At 45.3% G+C, this 14,750-nt stretch overlaps 1 protein-coding gene across 2 annotated transcripts in view; it reads left to right on the top strand.

Annotated features, from left to right (window-relative positions):
• The window catches only part of CFDP1 (craniofacial development protein 1), a 67,431-nt gene that overhangs the window by 2,593 nt on the left and 50,088 nt on the right, over positions 1-14,750 (top strand). For both annotated transcript variants that reach the window (XM_074881591.1, XM_074881592.1), the window contains exon 4: positions 378-478. In XM_074881591.1, coding sequence (XP_074737692.1) covers positions 378-478 — 101 coding nt within the window. The remainder of the gene's footprint in view (positions 1-377; positions 479-14,750) is intronic.

Below are 14,750 nucleotides of genomic sequence, written 5' to 3'. Positions count from 1 at the left end.
AAACATATTTCTGTGTAATTGACCCTGGCAGCTTGACTGCCTGGTGGTGCTTAGTTTGGAAGAACTGAGTCTTCAGGCTTTTGCTTGCTTTCTGAACCACAGCAGTGTACTCTTGCTCCTTCTTCCATTTAATTACAATTTCACTTTTTTGTGTTGGGTCTGTTTTGAGCTCCAGTGAGAGTGTGGATCCAAAGTGGGGAATTTCCTTCTGGTGGCAGGGGCATTTGTTTCTTTTTTTCTTGTCTGTGAGTGACTTGCTTTGACCAGCCAGCCTAAATTGCAGTGCTACCTGGGGTCTGTCCTTGGCCCCTTAGAGTGATAATTTGGCTTGGCTTCACAAATGCATTGTTTTGCTTTCTCCTTCATATATCTCACAGGCTGAAGAAGAGAAGAGTGGGAAGAAGCTTCAGGAGAAACCAAAAGATTCAGGAAAAGTGACAATCACCAAAGTGTTCGATTTTGCTGGTGAGGAAGTCAGGTAAGCTGGGAGATGTGATGTGTCTGCTGTGGGCTCAGGGCAAACTGGGTGCTGCTCTTCTGCTGGCAGGCTGGAGATGTGCTGTGAAGCACGGTGTAACTTCTCCTTTTTCCTTTACACTTTTTTTGTTCATGAGCGCATACAGACCTGAAGGAGAATGAGGCCAAGATTATTCTGCCTGAGGGCTGCAGAATATCCTTATATGCAGACCTCAGTCTTTGCTCAACTTCAAAACATGCCTGTAAATTCACTTAGGCTTCCCTGTCTGCACAGTGTTTAGAACGGTTGGCAAAGATTCCCAGTGGCTCTGCCACTGTGAAGGTTGAGACAAGGAGAGAACAGCATATGGCCCCGCAGGGATGATGGAAATGCATTTTATTCCTTCAGTCTAGTCCAAGCCCTGTGCTGGGGACAGGATATTTGCTGGCACTTTCCCTGGTGATGTTCACAATCCACTAGAAGATCTGCAGACAGTAAGAAGTGTTTTTCTGAATGGAGTAATAGCCTCTTTTTTTTTTTTTTCCACCTCTGAAACAGCTGCAGTAAATGTGATGGACTGAATAAAATCATCCTTTAGGCTGAGTTTGGCTTGCAAGATGCCTCTCAGGATGCGCTGCAAAAAGGGGCAGGCGTTTTGTAAGTGTGTAAGACTGGAACTGATGGGCCTGGGTGAACTCACTTGAAATCCGAATGCACTGTGACCTTGTGGTTATTACCGTGCTGTATTTTTTTTTTTATATGTAGCTGTAAACCTGGTGTTGTCAGATGAGAATTTCGCTTCTATTTTGTGTGACAGCAGAGGGCAGCAGTTCCCAGCAATAACACCCACGCTGCCTAAATCTGGAGGAGGAAGCAGAGAGCAGGGGCTTCCGCTGCTCTTGCTTGTCATGTCAGCACTGCTGCCTGAGCTGTTTGAAAAATCTGAGGAGAGCGATGAGTCATAGTAGCGACTTTCCTATTTCCCTGCACAAGCTGGGCTGTAGGAATACCCTTCATTCACTGGAGAAATGGCAAAGAACTGTACCACTGCAGCTTTTCTGAGAGAGTATTGTCATACTCTTTCTACGAAGGAAAGGCTCTTTCCCATGGACAGACAAAAATCTCTAGCAGATTTACAGAAATTTTGTCTTCTGGTGCACACTCCCCTCCTCAGCTGCCAGCTTGTTTGTCCCTGGCTTTCCCGTTTTTTTTTTTTTTCTCGTTCAAATGCAGTGTCCTACCAGGTGAGAATAGCTGTAGCTTCAGGATCGCAGGGCTGTCGTACAAAAGCCGTGTTGGGTTCTGATGTAGGATCTGATGGCACACGGCAGAACTGAGTTCCTGGTGCTTTGCGGTTGCATGAAATCATCATGCAATCTTTTTTGGAGTCTGGACATGTCCATCTGCATGTTGTAGGTGAGTGTCGTGTCCCAACATGAGCATAGAAGTGTATCACTTAAAGGGGGAGGCTGATTTACAGGGAAACTTGCCTTGTAGGCTTACTTCAAAACATGAGTCTTTCGCTTGTGGAAAGGAATTTTTTTGTGCAACTTTTGTGAAGTAAGGACCCTTTAAAGTAGGGAGCAAGTAAAAAGTCTGCCTTGAAGCTTCATGTTTACCTGTCTCTATGAAAAGAAGCCCCAGATAATTATGATTTAAGCATAGAATGACTCAGGTGTTGGTCTAATTCTGGATTTTGCGTGGTGGTTACAGATTACCTTTACTGGTGCTGCTCTTGCTTTTCTTGGTAATGTTAGTTGGAGGGGTCAGGGAAACTTTCCTTCAAAAAGTGCCTTGCCTTATGTGAACAGAACTTGTTCAGGGTTCCTAAGATGCTGAGTTTGTGCTTTTGACATCAGTAACTTATCTCTAGTTTTGTAATAGCTATAGCTAAGTTAAAGGTGTATCTTTCTGTACCAGTTGCTTTCCTAGTGTCCTTAGTACTGCTCAGTACTGACTGTTTCCCTTGGGGAACTGCAAAGGAATTGATACAAGTTTCTACTAATTTTTGATCAGCTGGAGCCTGGGTGACAATGAGACTGTACTCCTGCAAAGCACCAAGGCTAATGTATTTTGTTGTTTACAGTAGCCATTGTATCGACAGGTTACAGAGCCAGCAACAGAAAGCTTGCAGCAAGGCCCGGAGGACTGTTTTCTGCTGGTGCCAGAGTTACAACATGCTACTTTCTGTAGCCTTTTGATAACGGAAAAATCCTTCACATTTTTTTTGCCCACTTGATTTTTGTGATATTCAAAGCTGAAGCTTTTGTGTTGTTTGTTACACCTTGTGTCTCTAAACACATTACACTGTTAGCTGTGGGTAGGATATAAGGAGTTATCGCTGCTTATAGCTACTGGTACTTTCCTGTAACGGCAGTAGGTGAGGGCCAGAGGGTTGCTTTTTCTTTAGAATAGCAGGGGGTTGCCTTTGCACCAACCTAGTCTGCAAATGCTCTGAATACCAAACACTGACTTCCTTGCCTGGGGAAGCAGCTGGCAAATTGTTGGTTACAAAGGCCAACACACGGTAGTTGTGTGTGTGCGTGTTTCTGGACTGAAAGAACTGAAATGAGAGAGCTGTCTCTGTTGCTTTCTTTTCTAAATGGTTTGAGGCTACTTCTGAGTGTTGCTCTTTTGAAAGCTTGAGAAGAATTTAGATCAGTATTTAAGCACTGATAGATTCAGGGCACAAATTTCGACAGTCTGCTCACTGAAGCTCTTAACAGAAGATCATTTAGCCCTGATCTGTTGCAGAACAATTTATTTTCTCCTGTGAGAAGACGGTATAATCTCTCTTGCGTGATTGGAGTAGCAGAAATCTCTTGAAAGAAACCTCCAGCTACAGGGCTGTGCTCGAATAGTGAAAGATCTTCCTCTTTCAGCTGTCAGCTCCCCTATAGGTTATTGTTGCACTTAATGTCCATTTTGATTAGTCTGTACTTGTATCAGTTGCTAATGCTGAACTTCAGGTTGGGAGTATTACAAATTAGCAATTACCAAATAAAGAATTAAGTTTAGTGGCTTTTAATTTTATAAAATACATGATTTAGTATTACCTTGTAAAACCAAAGTTGTTGAATCCTGGAACTAGAAACAATCTTTAAGTGATGTCTGTGTTTTCCAGTTGTGACTTCTGTCTGCTTTTCCTTCCTCCCTGGTGTTAAATAGATGAGGAGCAGCAGGTGACTGTCACCCAAATGGCTGTAATTGTGGGCAGTGGGAGCAATTTGCAAAGGCAGTTCAGCATCTAAATGGAAGTTCAAGTCATTTCTCACTGGCAGAGGAGATTGAAGCTCCTTTGAAGCCTCTGGTCTATGAACTTGCCTCATGATGCAGGATGTGTGGTTGGATTATTAGGGAATCACATCCCTGGTGCCAGGGTTTATCTGCTGCAAAATGTAATTTGCTGTATGATGAGGCTTGTTTTCTCTTTGGCACTCCAAACTGCTTTGGCCCTGGGCTTTCTTTAAACCACTGCTGTGCTCAGTGTATCAGAATGGTTCTTCTGTGCTCTCCTCGTGAAAGTCAACTTTGTGTCCATCCAGGACTGCAGCAGAATGCGGCTCACACACACGGAGCTGGCCCAGCCGGGTGGTGTCAACTGCAGTCAGTGTAACAACCTGCAAAGTCGGGTCACTGAATGCTAGCAGGAGTAGGTTTTAGTTTGAAACATCTTCTGTGTACCTTCATTTGTCTTGTGGGAGGCAAAACAAAGTTGGGAGGAGTAACAGTGTCTGGCTTGGGTGCTAATTCAGGAACGGGAGGCCTGTGTTCAACACCCGGCTTTGTTCATACGTCATAAATCCCAAGTAGAGGACTCAAAACTAGAAGCTTCACATTTCTGTGCATATGTGCTTTGTTCGTGTGACTTAAATCCGAAGCTTTACACACTCAGGTTGTTATTCTTGTGGGAATACTTTCCTGGTACCGCAGAGTTGCTGTGCTGTACCAATAGTGTTGTGCTGGCAAAACTGGCTTGTGCTGCCTCAGTGACCCTCAGCCACTTCCCCATGTGTGTGAACAGAGCAGCCAAACCAAAGTACAGCCGTAGTAGGGCTCCTCTCTCTGTCTGTCACTGGGGAGAGCCTTGCTCTTTTCCTGAAATCTGGCAAGGTGTTCCTGTCAGAGCTTCCTTTACTTTCCCACAAGGCTGCCTTCTCCAGGAGTGCCAGTGTTGGGGATCCAGAAGGACTCCCAGCAGGCTGGGCGATGGCCTCGGACCTCTGCACTGTGGTCCCTTGCTGCCCACTCCCCACTGCTAGTAGGTGGCAAATAGCTAAGTTCTCGGAGACGACTGCTCCTGACCCCTGGAGGACTTGTGGATTAGATTTTCCACTAACCCTTGAGCCTTTTTCTTGAGCGTCTTTGCTGTGCTTGCAAGCTCTGAACCTGTTTCAGCACTCTTGTGCGTCTGGCAGGTGTTCCTGTGATGTGAGTAATTCTTGGCTTCTTGCCACATGTGGGGCCAGAATTGTCATGCAAGCTGCATGGCCGCTGGCAGCACGCTGGGGCTGGATCCATGTAGAAGTGTTTCAGGAAGAGATCTCTTCTCCGTGTCTGCAGTGTGAGCTCCCTTCTGCTGTCTAGATGCTGGGATAAGTGAGTGCAAAGATCCAGCCAGTACTTCTTTGCAAGCTGTGTGTCTTCCTCTTGCTGAGCAGCTGATAAGTGCTGAAGGCATCATTATTACTGCTATGTCAGAATTGCCAGACCATAGAGCCCTCCCTGAACCTGAAGCATTTACAGCCAGGGAGCTGGGGGTTTACTGTGGGACCTTGCATAATGGGTAAATGTTTGTCCAGGGAACTCTCCAGTTACTTTCATGTTTGAAGGCTGAGCAGATGGGTGAGATTTTGCTGAGTTTGACTAAAGCTCATCTTTTCAGGTTGAGCTCAGTAATCTTTGTCTGCTTCTTAAATGCCTGTTTCCTGATTAATTCAGGCTGCTTCTGAAAGTATTTTTCAGTGTTTGCCTGATTAAAGCTTACTGTTGCTTTGAAACTCAGTGCTGGAATGCCCGTGTTTGGTGGGGCAGCAAGCCCTGCACAGGGAGAACTCTCAGCTTAAATTCACAGCTGTGAAAATCACCTGATTTATGGGGGTCTTTTTTTCTTGCTCCAAGCGACAGATGATGACCCAAATCCATGGATATTGTTTGCTTTTTTTTTCAGATTGCTTTTAGGTGTGTTTTAATAAGGCATTTAGTCCAGAGGTATATACAAAGGAGCGGAAGGCTCTCTCATGTTTTTGAAGTCCTTGAAGGCTTTAGAGATGTAAAGAGGGAAAATCCTTAGCTTTCTTACAGAACTTTCTGTCCATGCACCTCAAAGCACTCTTTAAAGAAGTGCTGTTATTCCCCATTTGGGAATATAAAACTGAGGCATGCTGGAGTCGATCACATCCACCTGATACACTCCTGGATCTCGTGGCTCAGGATAACCAGGGAACCAAGCTTCACCTGTACCTAATCAAAGTAGGAAGAGCCCGGTGCCAAACACACTGGGCAATGAGCGGTGTCACGCTGAGTGTGGGACTTGCTGCTGGCTATAATGAATACTTAAAAGTTCATACATTTTGGAGAAGGATCTGGGCAAGCTCATGTCACAAAAATTTGGGCTGTTATATGTGAGACATGAACTCCATCTCGGGATGAGGGCTCCCTGCTGTTGACTCTTACAAGAGACCAGATTTGTGACTTAGCATAGCCTCTGGTCTCCCACAATATGACTCCTTTATTTGTGTGTCCACTGTGCTGCAAGGAAACAAGTTGTGCTGACTGTGTGTGTTGAGTTGAGGGGCAGTGTGTATGCTAGGTGAGGGAAGATGATGGTTCACAGTCTTAAGCAAAATACAAAGTTTTAGAGGTACATAAAACATCTGATTTAATAACCAAATAGTTAAAAGCTTAAATCATTGTAGTAATTACTGGGGTTTATACTGGCTGAGATTGATATTTCATCTGCCACAGTTGAAGTGTGGGGTGAAAGAGAACTTGATTTTCATCTGTTACTGTTTGTAAATGTTTGCCACCTAGGATGTTCATGGAAAAAACCTCATTGCTCATTCTGTGTTGCTGCTTCACAGGTTTTCATCTTACCTTAAGGATTCAAGAAAAAAGGATTATTCAGAGGAGACTGTTCTTAAGTTGGAACTTAAGGACCTTAAGTTGGATCAGTAGGTTTTGGTGGTGAAATTCATGACCTTTTGAGCAGAAGCAGCAAAGGTGAGGTGAGGTGGCTGATGGGCACGTTCTTGTCAGGAGGCTTGCCTGGGCTAGTAAAAGGCCTTTCTTGGCCAATAGTGCATATCTCCTTTGTACAAGGATGTCACTGGTGATAGGAATTTTGCAGGCAGGGCTACAGGCCATGGCTGAAGTTGTTAGGTTTTTTTTGGTGTCCCATGAAGTCATCAAGGTCAACATATCCTTTAACGTAGGCCTGGTTGAGTAGGGTGGTGAGGTCTGAGCCCAGTCTGGTGTTAGCTGGGCTGCTGGACTCCTCACCTTGGCAAGCTCCTCAGGAGAGCTGTGCAGGGCTGGTTAAGGACTGATTTATTCCCTCGCAGCCAGGAGAAGTGCTGACCTGTGCGCAGCAGAGCTGAGGTTATAATTCAGTACTCTGCAGTTGTACAGTGCTGTTTCTTGGGGATTTCTTCATGCTGCCTCTCGTTACTGAAATACTGGTTTTCTTTTTTTTGATCTTGGCTCATCTATTGAATAGACACCTGTGTCCTAGACTGCTCACTGTTTCTAATCCCAGATCTGCTGTCCTCTTCCACAGCTTCAGCCTCTTGATCCCAACCCTTTTCAGGAGAGAGCAGTTGGAAATGGCTGCAGGAGAAGCAGATCAGATATCTGAGAACAGCCTGAGCTCTCCAAAGTTTCCAGAGCTTCATCCTCTTGATTTCCTTCTCAGTGGCTGTGATGTCCTCTCTGCTCTTTACATGACAACTGAGACCAACCAGATGTGACAAAGTTGGGAAGCAAAGGGGTTTTTCCAACTTTGGAAAAGCCAAGTTTCCAAGCCAAGGAGTTTGGCACACTACCACGTATTTTATTGCTTTGCTTTGAAGACAGTTAAGGTAGCTGTCTGAGCAATAGTTGCTGCTTCTGCTTCTTCCTGGCAAGCACTGAGCAGGAGTGAGGAGAATGCTGAGGCTGATAGAGTTAATGTATTTGAAGGGGAAGGGGAAAAAAGAGCAGGGAATTTACTCCCACAAGTCTCAAGATTTAGAGCTGGCACAGAGAACAATCTTAAAAATGTGTAATTGTCCATCTGTGTTCTTGCTCTGTGGTCTCAGCATGGCTCTGTCAGATGTGTTGGCTAATTAGCACTGAGAGAACATGTAATACCATTAACTCTCTCCTTACCTTGTGATGCTTTTCAGGAAACTCAGTGGATGAATAACAGCAAGGGGTTGGCAGCAGCGTGCTCACACTTCTTGCTGGGTGTGAATCTTGGTCATTTGTTTTGTGCTCATGAGATTTTGTGCAATGCTGAGTGAAGGCCGGTGGCTTTTAAAATCAGGAGAAAGATCAGCAGTTTGGGTGTGTATCTCTTACTGCTGATGTAGGTGATGTGGTGCGTGCCAGATCAAGGCTGATCGGTGTGTGACATGTTCCATGTGTGCTTTTTTTGCAAAAGCCTTTGCTGTATTGCTTATACATGTGAGTGAGAAGGCAGGTGAACATTACCAGAATCTGTGTCCTGAAGCCTTATATTTAGAAAGCCCTGCCTTTTTGTCCAGGTGGATAGCAAGTGATACACAGCTTCCACCAGATGAGGTAGATGGGTGTTGTCAGATTAGATATGGAAAACCATGAACTGAACTAACGGGCAGAGAAGAAAGCACTCGCTGTATTTTGGTGTGCTTTTTGCAACAGCTTTGACTACAGTAGCAAGGAAGTGTTAGGAGAAATAAGACAAATGAATTTCAGTAGCCCCTTGAAAAGCCACTCCAAAGTCCAGCTTCTCTGACTTCTGTGTGGATGACCGGTGATGCTAGGAGTTCATAGGGTTTCATCCTCAGTCCTCCTTGGCTAAGGAATTCTAGAGAAATGTGTTCTAGCCACTTTACAGTGACATACCACTTCCTCAATGAGGCTTGCACAGTGCAAAAACCTTGGCTTTTAAGATTTTTCCAGAAATTTAATCTGAGCAGTAGGAGCCTGGGGATGATGCCTTGGGACCATAAGACAAATCAAACCACCTGGAATTACATGGAATATCAATGTGACCATAGTTTAGAGGTGGCAGTCTAAAAAGTGACTGGTTGATTTTCTATAAACAAGCACCAAAATGCTGATCTTGGCATAATGGAGTGTAGGAAGCAGCCTGTTCCTGTCCTTACACTGTTGTTATTCTTAGAGGTCAGAGCATGCCTTGGTTATCCACAGTTTATATTGGCTTTTTCCAATTTAAAAAACAGCTTTTTTTTTTTTTTTTTTCCTTTTGGAAGCCAGTAAGTGAAAATGTTATCTTTCAAAAGATGCTTAAGAATGAAAGGGTCTCAGGGGCCTGTTTTGATAACCTTTCCTCTGTGTGCATCCATTCCCTCGTGCTTCAGAATTTTCTTGGGGAATCCTGATGTTGTACAGTGCTGATCGGCAGGACGGTGGCCCAGAGATGAGGTCAGTAAGTGTGAGCAGGAGCTGTGTTGTGTGCTGGTTCACTTGCTAGGCATTTGCCTTTCTCAAGGGCAGCTGCAGAAATGAAAACTTTCATAAACAGTGCGACAAACCTAGCCAGAACTCTAAGCCAGAGCACTCGCTTCTAAAGTAAATCACGTTATGGTCTGCTTAATGTGCTTTGAGAAGGGGAACGGCTTAATGAACAGCTTCGATTCAGGGTTTTCATTAGTAGATGTACAGATGAGGCTTCTGCTTAGAAAGGGAAATTGAAACACAGAGGGGCTGCGACTTGCAAAGTGTTACACAGTAGTGCCAGCTTTGTCCAGTGCGTTATCTGGCATTCACCAGCATGCTGACTCCTGTCTCCCTTTATCTTACCATGCTCTTGAAAATCCCAGTGACCCAGCAGATGTCCACCTCAAAGTCATCTTATGCCTCTAATATGGCTTGATGCTTTTAAGGGAGTAATTGATGTGCGCTGGTTTCATCTGTGCACTTTTTGCTGGTAATTAGTGTGATGAAAAAGAAGGCTCAGCTGGGATCTCCAAAGGTGGGAGGAGTCTCAAAGCATCTCCAAAATGATGGCTTGACCTCCAGATTAACTTGGGTATTTCTAGGGCTGTCAGAGCTGTGGTATCTGAGTGCTGCATCAGCTTTGGGAACTGGATGACCAACTGCGTTCTCCCATTTTTAGGTTCTTCTAAGTATTTTCTGCCTGTGTTGTGTGTAGTTAATGTGAAAATACTTAAGAAAAAAATCCCACCCTTCCCCAGTAGGTACAGGAGGAGACATTTTTTCTGTATGTGGCTCTCAGACAGTTTCCTGACTTAAAAATCTGGAAACAGAAGGTGCTTAGTGACCTATTCAGGTCTCACAGGGGCTCTTTTGCGGTTAGTAAGGGGATCTTTTGTCCCTCTGTTCATGCCTTCATCACAGGGGCCTCGGATCCAGTCCTAGCATTTTGCTGCTTGCCCTGTTTCCCTTGCTTCCAAGCTGCTGCCTCATTCCCAGGAGCTCCAGGCTCAGAAAGGGGCTTTTGATGTCTGGTGAGATGCTGGCAGAGCCTGCTTTGCAGCCCTTGGGCCTGGGGTTTTCCCTGCCGGAAAGCGCAGCTTGGGAGATGGATTTTTTTTCTTTTTTTGTAACTAAGATTTTGAAACAGGAGGGTTTCTATGTTAGCCTGAAGGGAAGGCAAAGCTCTTCGCTGCCTTGCTGTCTCATTAACACATTACAAACTGAGTCAAGCTTAGTCTGGCCTTTTCCCCATGGGGATGCTTCTGCTTTGTAGTGTGTGTTGGCTCCTGTTGTGATCTGTGTAACCTTTGTGTCCACTGTTCATAGCTGTAAGCGCATTTTGAACCCCTGCTCTTGAGAACAACGATACCCCTTCCCTCAGTAAGATAAAAGATCTGTAACGCGAACGTTGCACTACTTTGCAGGAATTGTGGGGTCGCAGGGATCTATCTTGCTTTTGGCATGCTTGTGAGTCATGGTTAACAGGGTCAGAGACTGTCACGCTCACACGTACAGCATCTGTTCTATTGAGTTGCTCAGCTCAGAGGTGTGTTCCATAATTTGAAGTTAATCCTTTTGGAAGGTACAAATAAAAATGATGGGATGCCTCAAAGACCGAAATGCAAATGGCATGTTGCAATTTTAGGCTGGCCATGGGAATAGTTATCCAATGAAGCAAGCAGAGACCTGATGCCTGGAGAGACTTAAAACTGGGGTGGGTAAAGCTCCAGTCAACAAGGAGGTGAAGCCTTGTGCCCTTTCTGTGGGTCAGCTACTCCAGAAAACAGTGTTTGTTGTGCTCCACCTATTGCAAGCCCCAGCGGGAGCTCGGTAACTGGAGTGCTACTTCCCTTGGGATTTAGAGAGCCTCTTGCAGAAGTAGCAAGCAGAAACCCAAAAGGGGCAGCTTGGTCAGCATCTCGGCAGCACTGTCCATACGTTTTCTTTACATCTGTGACAGAGTCTTTGTCATACAGGAGATGATGGAAAATCGGTCGTCTCCTTCAAGGTTTACGAGGTTAGGACATGGATGTCAAAAAGCACATTTTATGCATTGCTGATGTTAAAATACCATTCATCTCTGCTTGTTTTCAAAAGAATTTGTTTGAGATGCAGCCTGAGCTGACTGCTTGGATAGCAGCACACACCTGCTGCGAGGAGCAGCGCCAGGCAGGCAGCTTGGCCCTCGCCTGACTCCAGAAGAGCTCTGATCAGATTTTGTTTCTTTTTAAAAACCAGCCAGCAGCTTCTGTGCAGATAGGCAGCCCACAAAATTATCAGTCACTCCAGCCTCGTCTTGTCTGTGTTGCTTCAGGGAATAGGCTCAGTTTCCCAAGGTACAGCTTCTCCCACCTGGTTTGAAGAGCAAGGTTTGGAGAATATTGGGGTTTTTTTCTGAAAGGGAGAAAACTAATGTTTTACTTTGAAATTAGAAAAGTGATGGGGACCTATTAATTTTGGCTCTGTTTGCTTTACACCAGGTAATCCAGCATAAAATAAATATATACCCAGCGTGCAGGCAGATGTGGCTTGAGGTTCAGTTGTGTGGGGACTTAATTCTCTCCTGGAAAGTGCTGAACGTGGGCACTCCAGCAGCTTCAGGATTTTGCAGGCTGGAGCACCTGCCTCTCATACAGTGCATCTGTCTGTGGAAAGCACCCAGGACATGGCAGCTCAAGCACAAGAGTCCACCAAAAAATATTCAGACAAAATATTCCTTTTGGCTCAGAAGGGATTAGGTTTTTTACAAACCCCTGTAGATGAGTATTGCTTGCTCCTCAAGTGATCATTCCAGAAGGCTGGAGGACTACTTAATGAGGCTAGACACAGATGGGGAATATTGAAAAAGGATAATTAGCCTCATTTCCCCACCCCCCACCCCACCTTGATGTGTGATTCCCCAGAGCTAAAAACATTAAGTTCGTGTGGAAAGTTTTATAATTGTGTCAGGTCTAAACTGGGGCAGGTTTCCCAAGTGAGGACTGTGTGTCCTGAGTACAAGTGGTGAAGAGCTGGCATTTTCCAGAGCTTTCACTCTTGCTCTCTCTTAGCATGGAAGTCAGGGGAGACGGTACCTTTGTGCTGCTGTGATCAGGGATCTTAACTTTCTTCTTTAGCTCCCAAGTCCCCTTATACCCAAATACCAACAGGTGCTTTCTCAGCCTGATGTGCACCAGGCATTTTAGGAGAATGCAGTTGTGTTGAGCCACCTAGGGGTAAGTTGGAGGGATTTTGGCACTTGGGATGCCTAAGGTTGCTGTTAGACAGCAGACTATGGACAGAAGCCTGCAAGCCTTCTTGATGTGGCTGTTTGCCTTTCCCAGCTTCCCCTATCCTGCCTCTGAGACCTTGCCTCCTTTTCCTGGCCATGCAAGGAAGTGGCTCTGCTGATATGCTTCTGTAAGGGCTTGCAGGGCACCTCACTGCTGAGCTGGGCACTTTCCTGACACACCACACCCTTGGCAGCCCTTACGCTAGTTCTGTTTCTTGCAAACAGGACTGGATTCAGCTGTGTTAGAGCAGAGGCACCTGACCACTGCACTGGGGTGAACCCTGGGGTGTGGGTGTTGTGCTGTGCCACGGTAGCAGGAGTGGGATGATGTGATGGAGTGAGACTTTCCTCTGCACCTGATGTAAGACCAGAACGCAGGAGAAAAGCTGGTGCATTAGATTTACTCTGCCACTGAACCAAAGCATGAACATTTGGTTTTAAGCCCCTTTTGCAGATTAGCTGGAGCTGTGTGAATGCGGTGCTCATTTTAGCCTGTATTCCTCCTTTTTAGCTGCTTATGTGGCTAAGGGGACTGCTGGGAGCAGATCAAACACTTGTTCTTAAATTAGGATGCTACAGTTCTGTACTATAAGTGCTCTGTGGAACAACTTCTGGGACAGCCCGTGACAGCATGTGGGTTGTCTTCATGTGGTTTGGTGCCCAGCATACAAAACTGGGGCCTTTTCCATGCACGTAGGTTACAGCAGTTCAGTTGGTAAATGTGAAGGGAAGGGTGAGAAGTTCTTCAGTGGAAGATGGAAGTAACGTACCCACAGCTTGGCACCAAACCAGCAGGCTGGGTGGGTGTGGGTATGCTTGGGTACCACTTTGAGCTTGATTCAGAGATGAAGGGCCCGAAGGAGGACACCTGTAAGTACAAGAGGCACTTAGTGATCTAGTTTCTAGCAGGTTTTCCTTATAATAATGATATAATATGGAAGACCTTTTTATTTTACAGTTGCACCTTGTACAGTAGGCATTGTCTGTGCTACCAGGCTCCAGCATGGTCAAAAAAATTCATAACTGTTCTGCATTTTGGAAGTCTTACTATGCAGTTTAGTAGCATAGCAGTATAATGAAATCTTTATGGAAAGTGATGAGAGTGAGTGGTTTTGTGTGTGAATTACAGGGTCTGCGAGTGGGCGAGACACTAGCTACTTGTTTTATTGCTGACAATATACTTATTTTCATGTTTATTCCTGGATTACAATGTGTGAATAGCATCCTAGTAAACAGTCAGGCAAATAGTTATTTATCAAGTATTTAAAAGTGAAAGGTCTTGTAATTTTCCTTAGTAATGACTGTGATTTCTTCCAGCTGGATTAATGGCTCCCATTTCTCCCCATGAAGAACAAGAAGTGTTTTGGTTTCTACATGGAGAGTTATTGTCTCCCATAATAATGCAGACCGGAGGATTTTTTTTCCTTCCTGGCCTGGGATCTGGGAAAGGTTGAAATGTTCATAACTTGAATTAATACCTTGTAAAGCACTTTAATATTCTTTCTTTTGTCATTCCTGTTGGAGTGGTGCAGGAGTCGGTGCTGGCATCAGCCCAGCAGCAGCCTGCCTCAGAGCTGCTTTTGTTTCAGTTTATGAGGCAATCAGTGGGTCTTATGATGGAATTGCCTTGAAAGGTCACTTTTAATTACGTTTCTGACGCATTCCTCTGTCCCCAGCTGGGCAATGCTGGTGGAACAGGTTGCCTGCAGCTTTGCGGCTCTGTTGCTACAGCAGACAACTTCAAAAATATACTCTAGAGCAGCTGCTGGCAGGCCAAAGTGGACAAAAGAAATTGAACTAAGTGTTATGTTCTGTGCCCAGTCATTGTTGTTGGTACCCTGAGGTGATGGAGGAAGCGAGTATCAAAGCCTAAGTAATCCCTTGGTAATAACCTCTGTCGAGCCCTTGGATAGCAAGGTGATTTCTTTGCTGCTGAACTGATGGTCCAAATTGAAGGGCTGTGCCAGATCCTCCCTGCACATCATGTTGAGGGGCCACAGCAGGTAGAGGTTTCTCCTTTCTCACCCTTTCTGGGATTGACCATCTTTCTGGTCCGAGAGCTGTGGCTTGTGGTGCTGGTCCAACTCTGTCATGCTAACTCTGTCAGACTGCAGGCTGCTAAACCCTCCCTGGAGCCATTTTTCATGTACATCTTAGCTTTGGGCCTTCCTCAACTGGTGGGATGGACGTTGTTCAGTTTTGTCTCCGGGTTGGAGAAGACTGAAGGTAGTTGTGAAGGTAGCTCTGCCACAGGCTTTGAAGACCTGCTCCCCATCGTGCGTGTCCAGATCCTGTAAGCTATGTTAATTGCCGAATTCCTGTAGGTTTATGGGAGCTGAACTGGGCTGTCATCTCTTAGCACGACAGTGCTAAGAGTTA

The sequence above is a fragment of the Strix uralensis genome, chromosome 12, assembly GCF_047716275.1.
Source record: "Strix uralensis isolate ZFMK-TIS-50842 chromosome 12, bStrUra1, whole genome shotgun sequence".
NCBI lineage: Eukaryota > Metazoa > Chordata > Aves > Strigiformes > Strigidae > Strix > Strix uralensis.
Note: the sequence above shows the minus strand (reverse complement) of the source record. Positions and strands in the feature narration are given on the sequence as shown.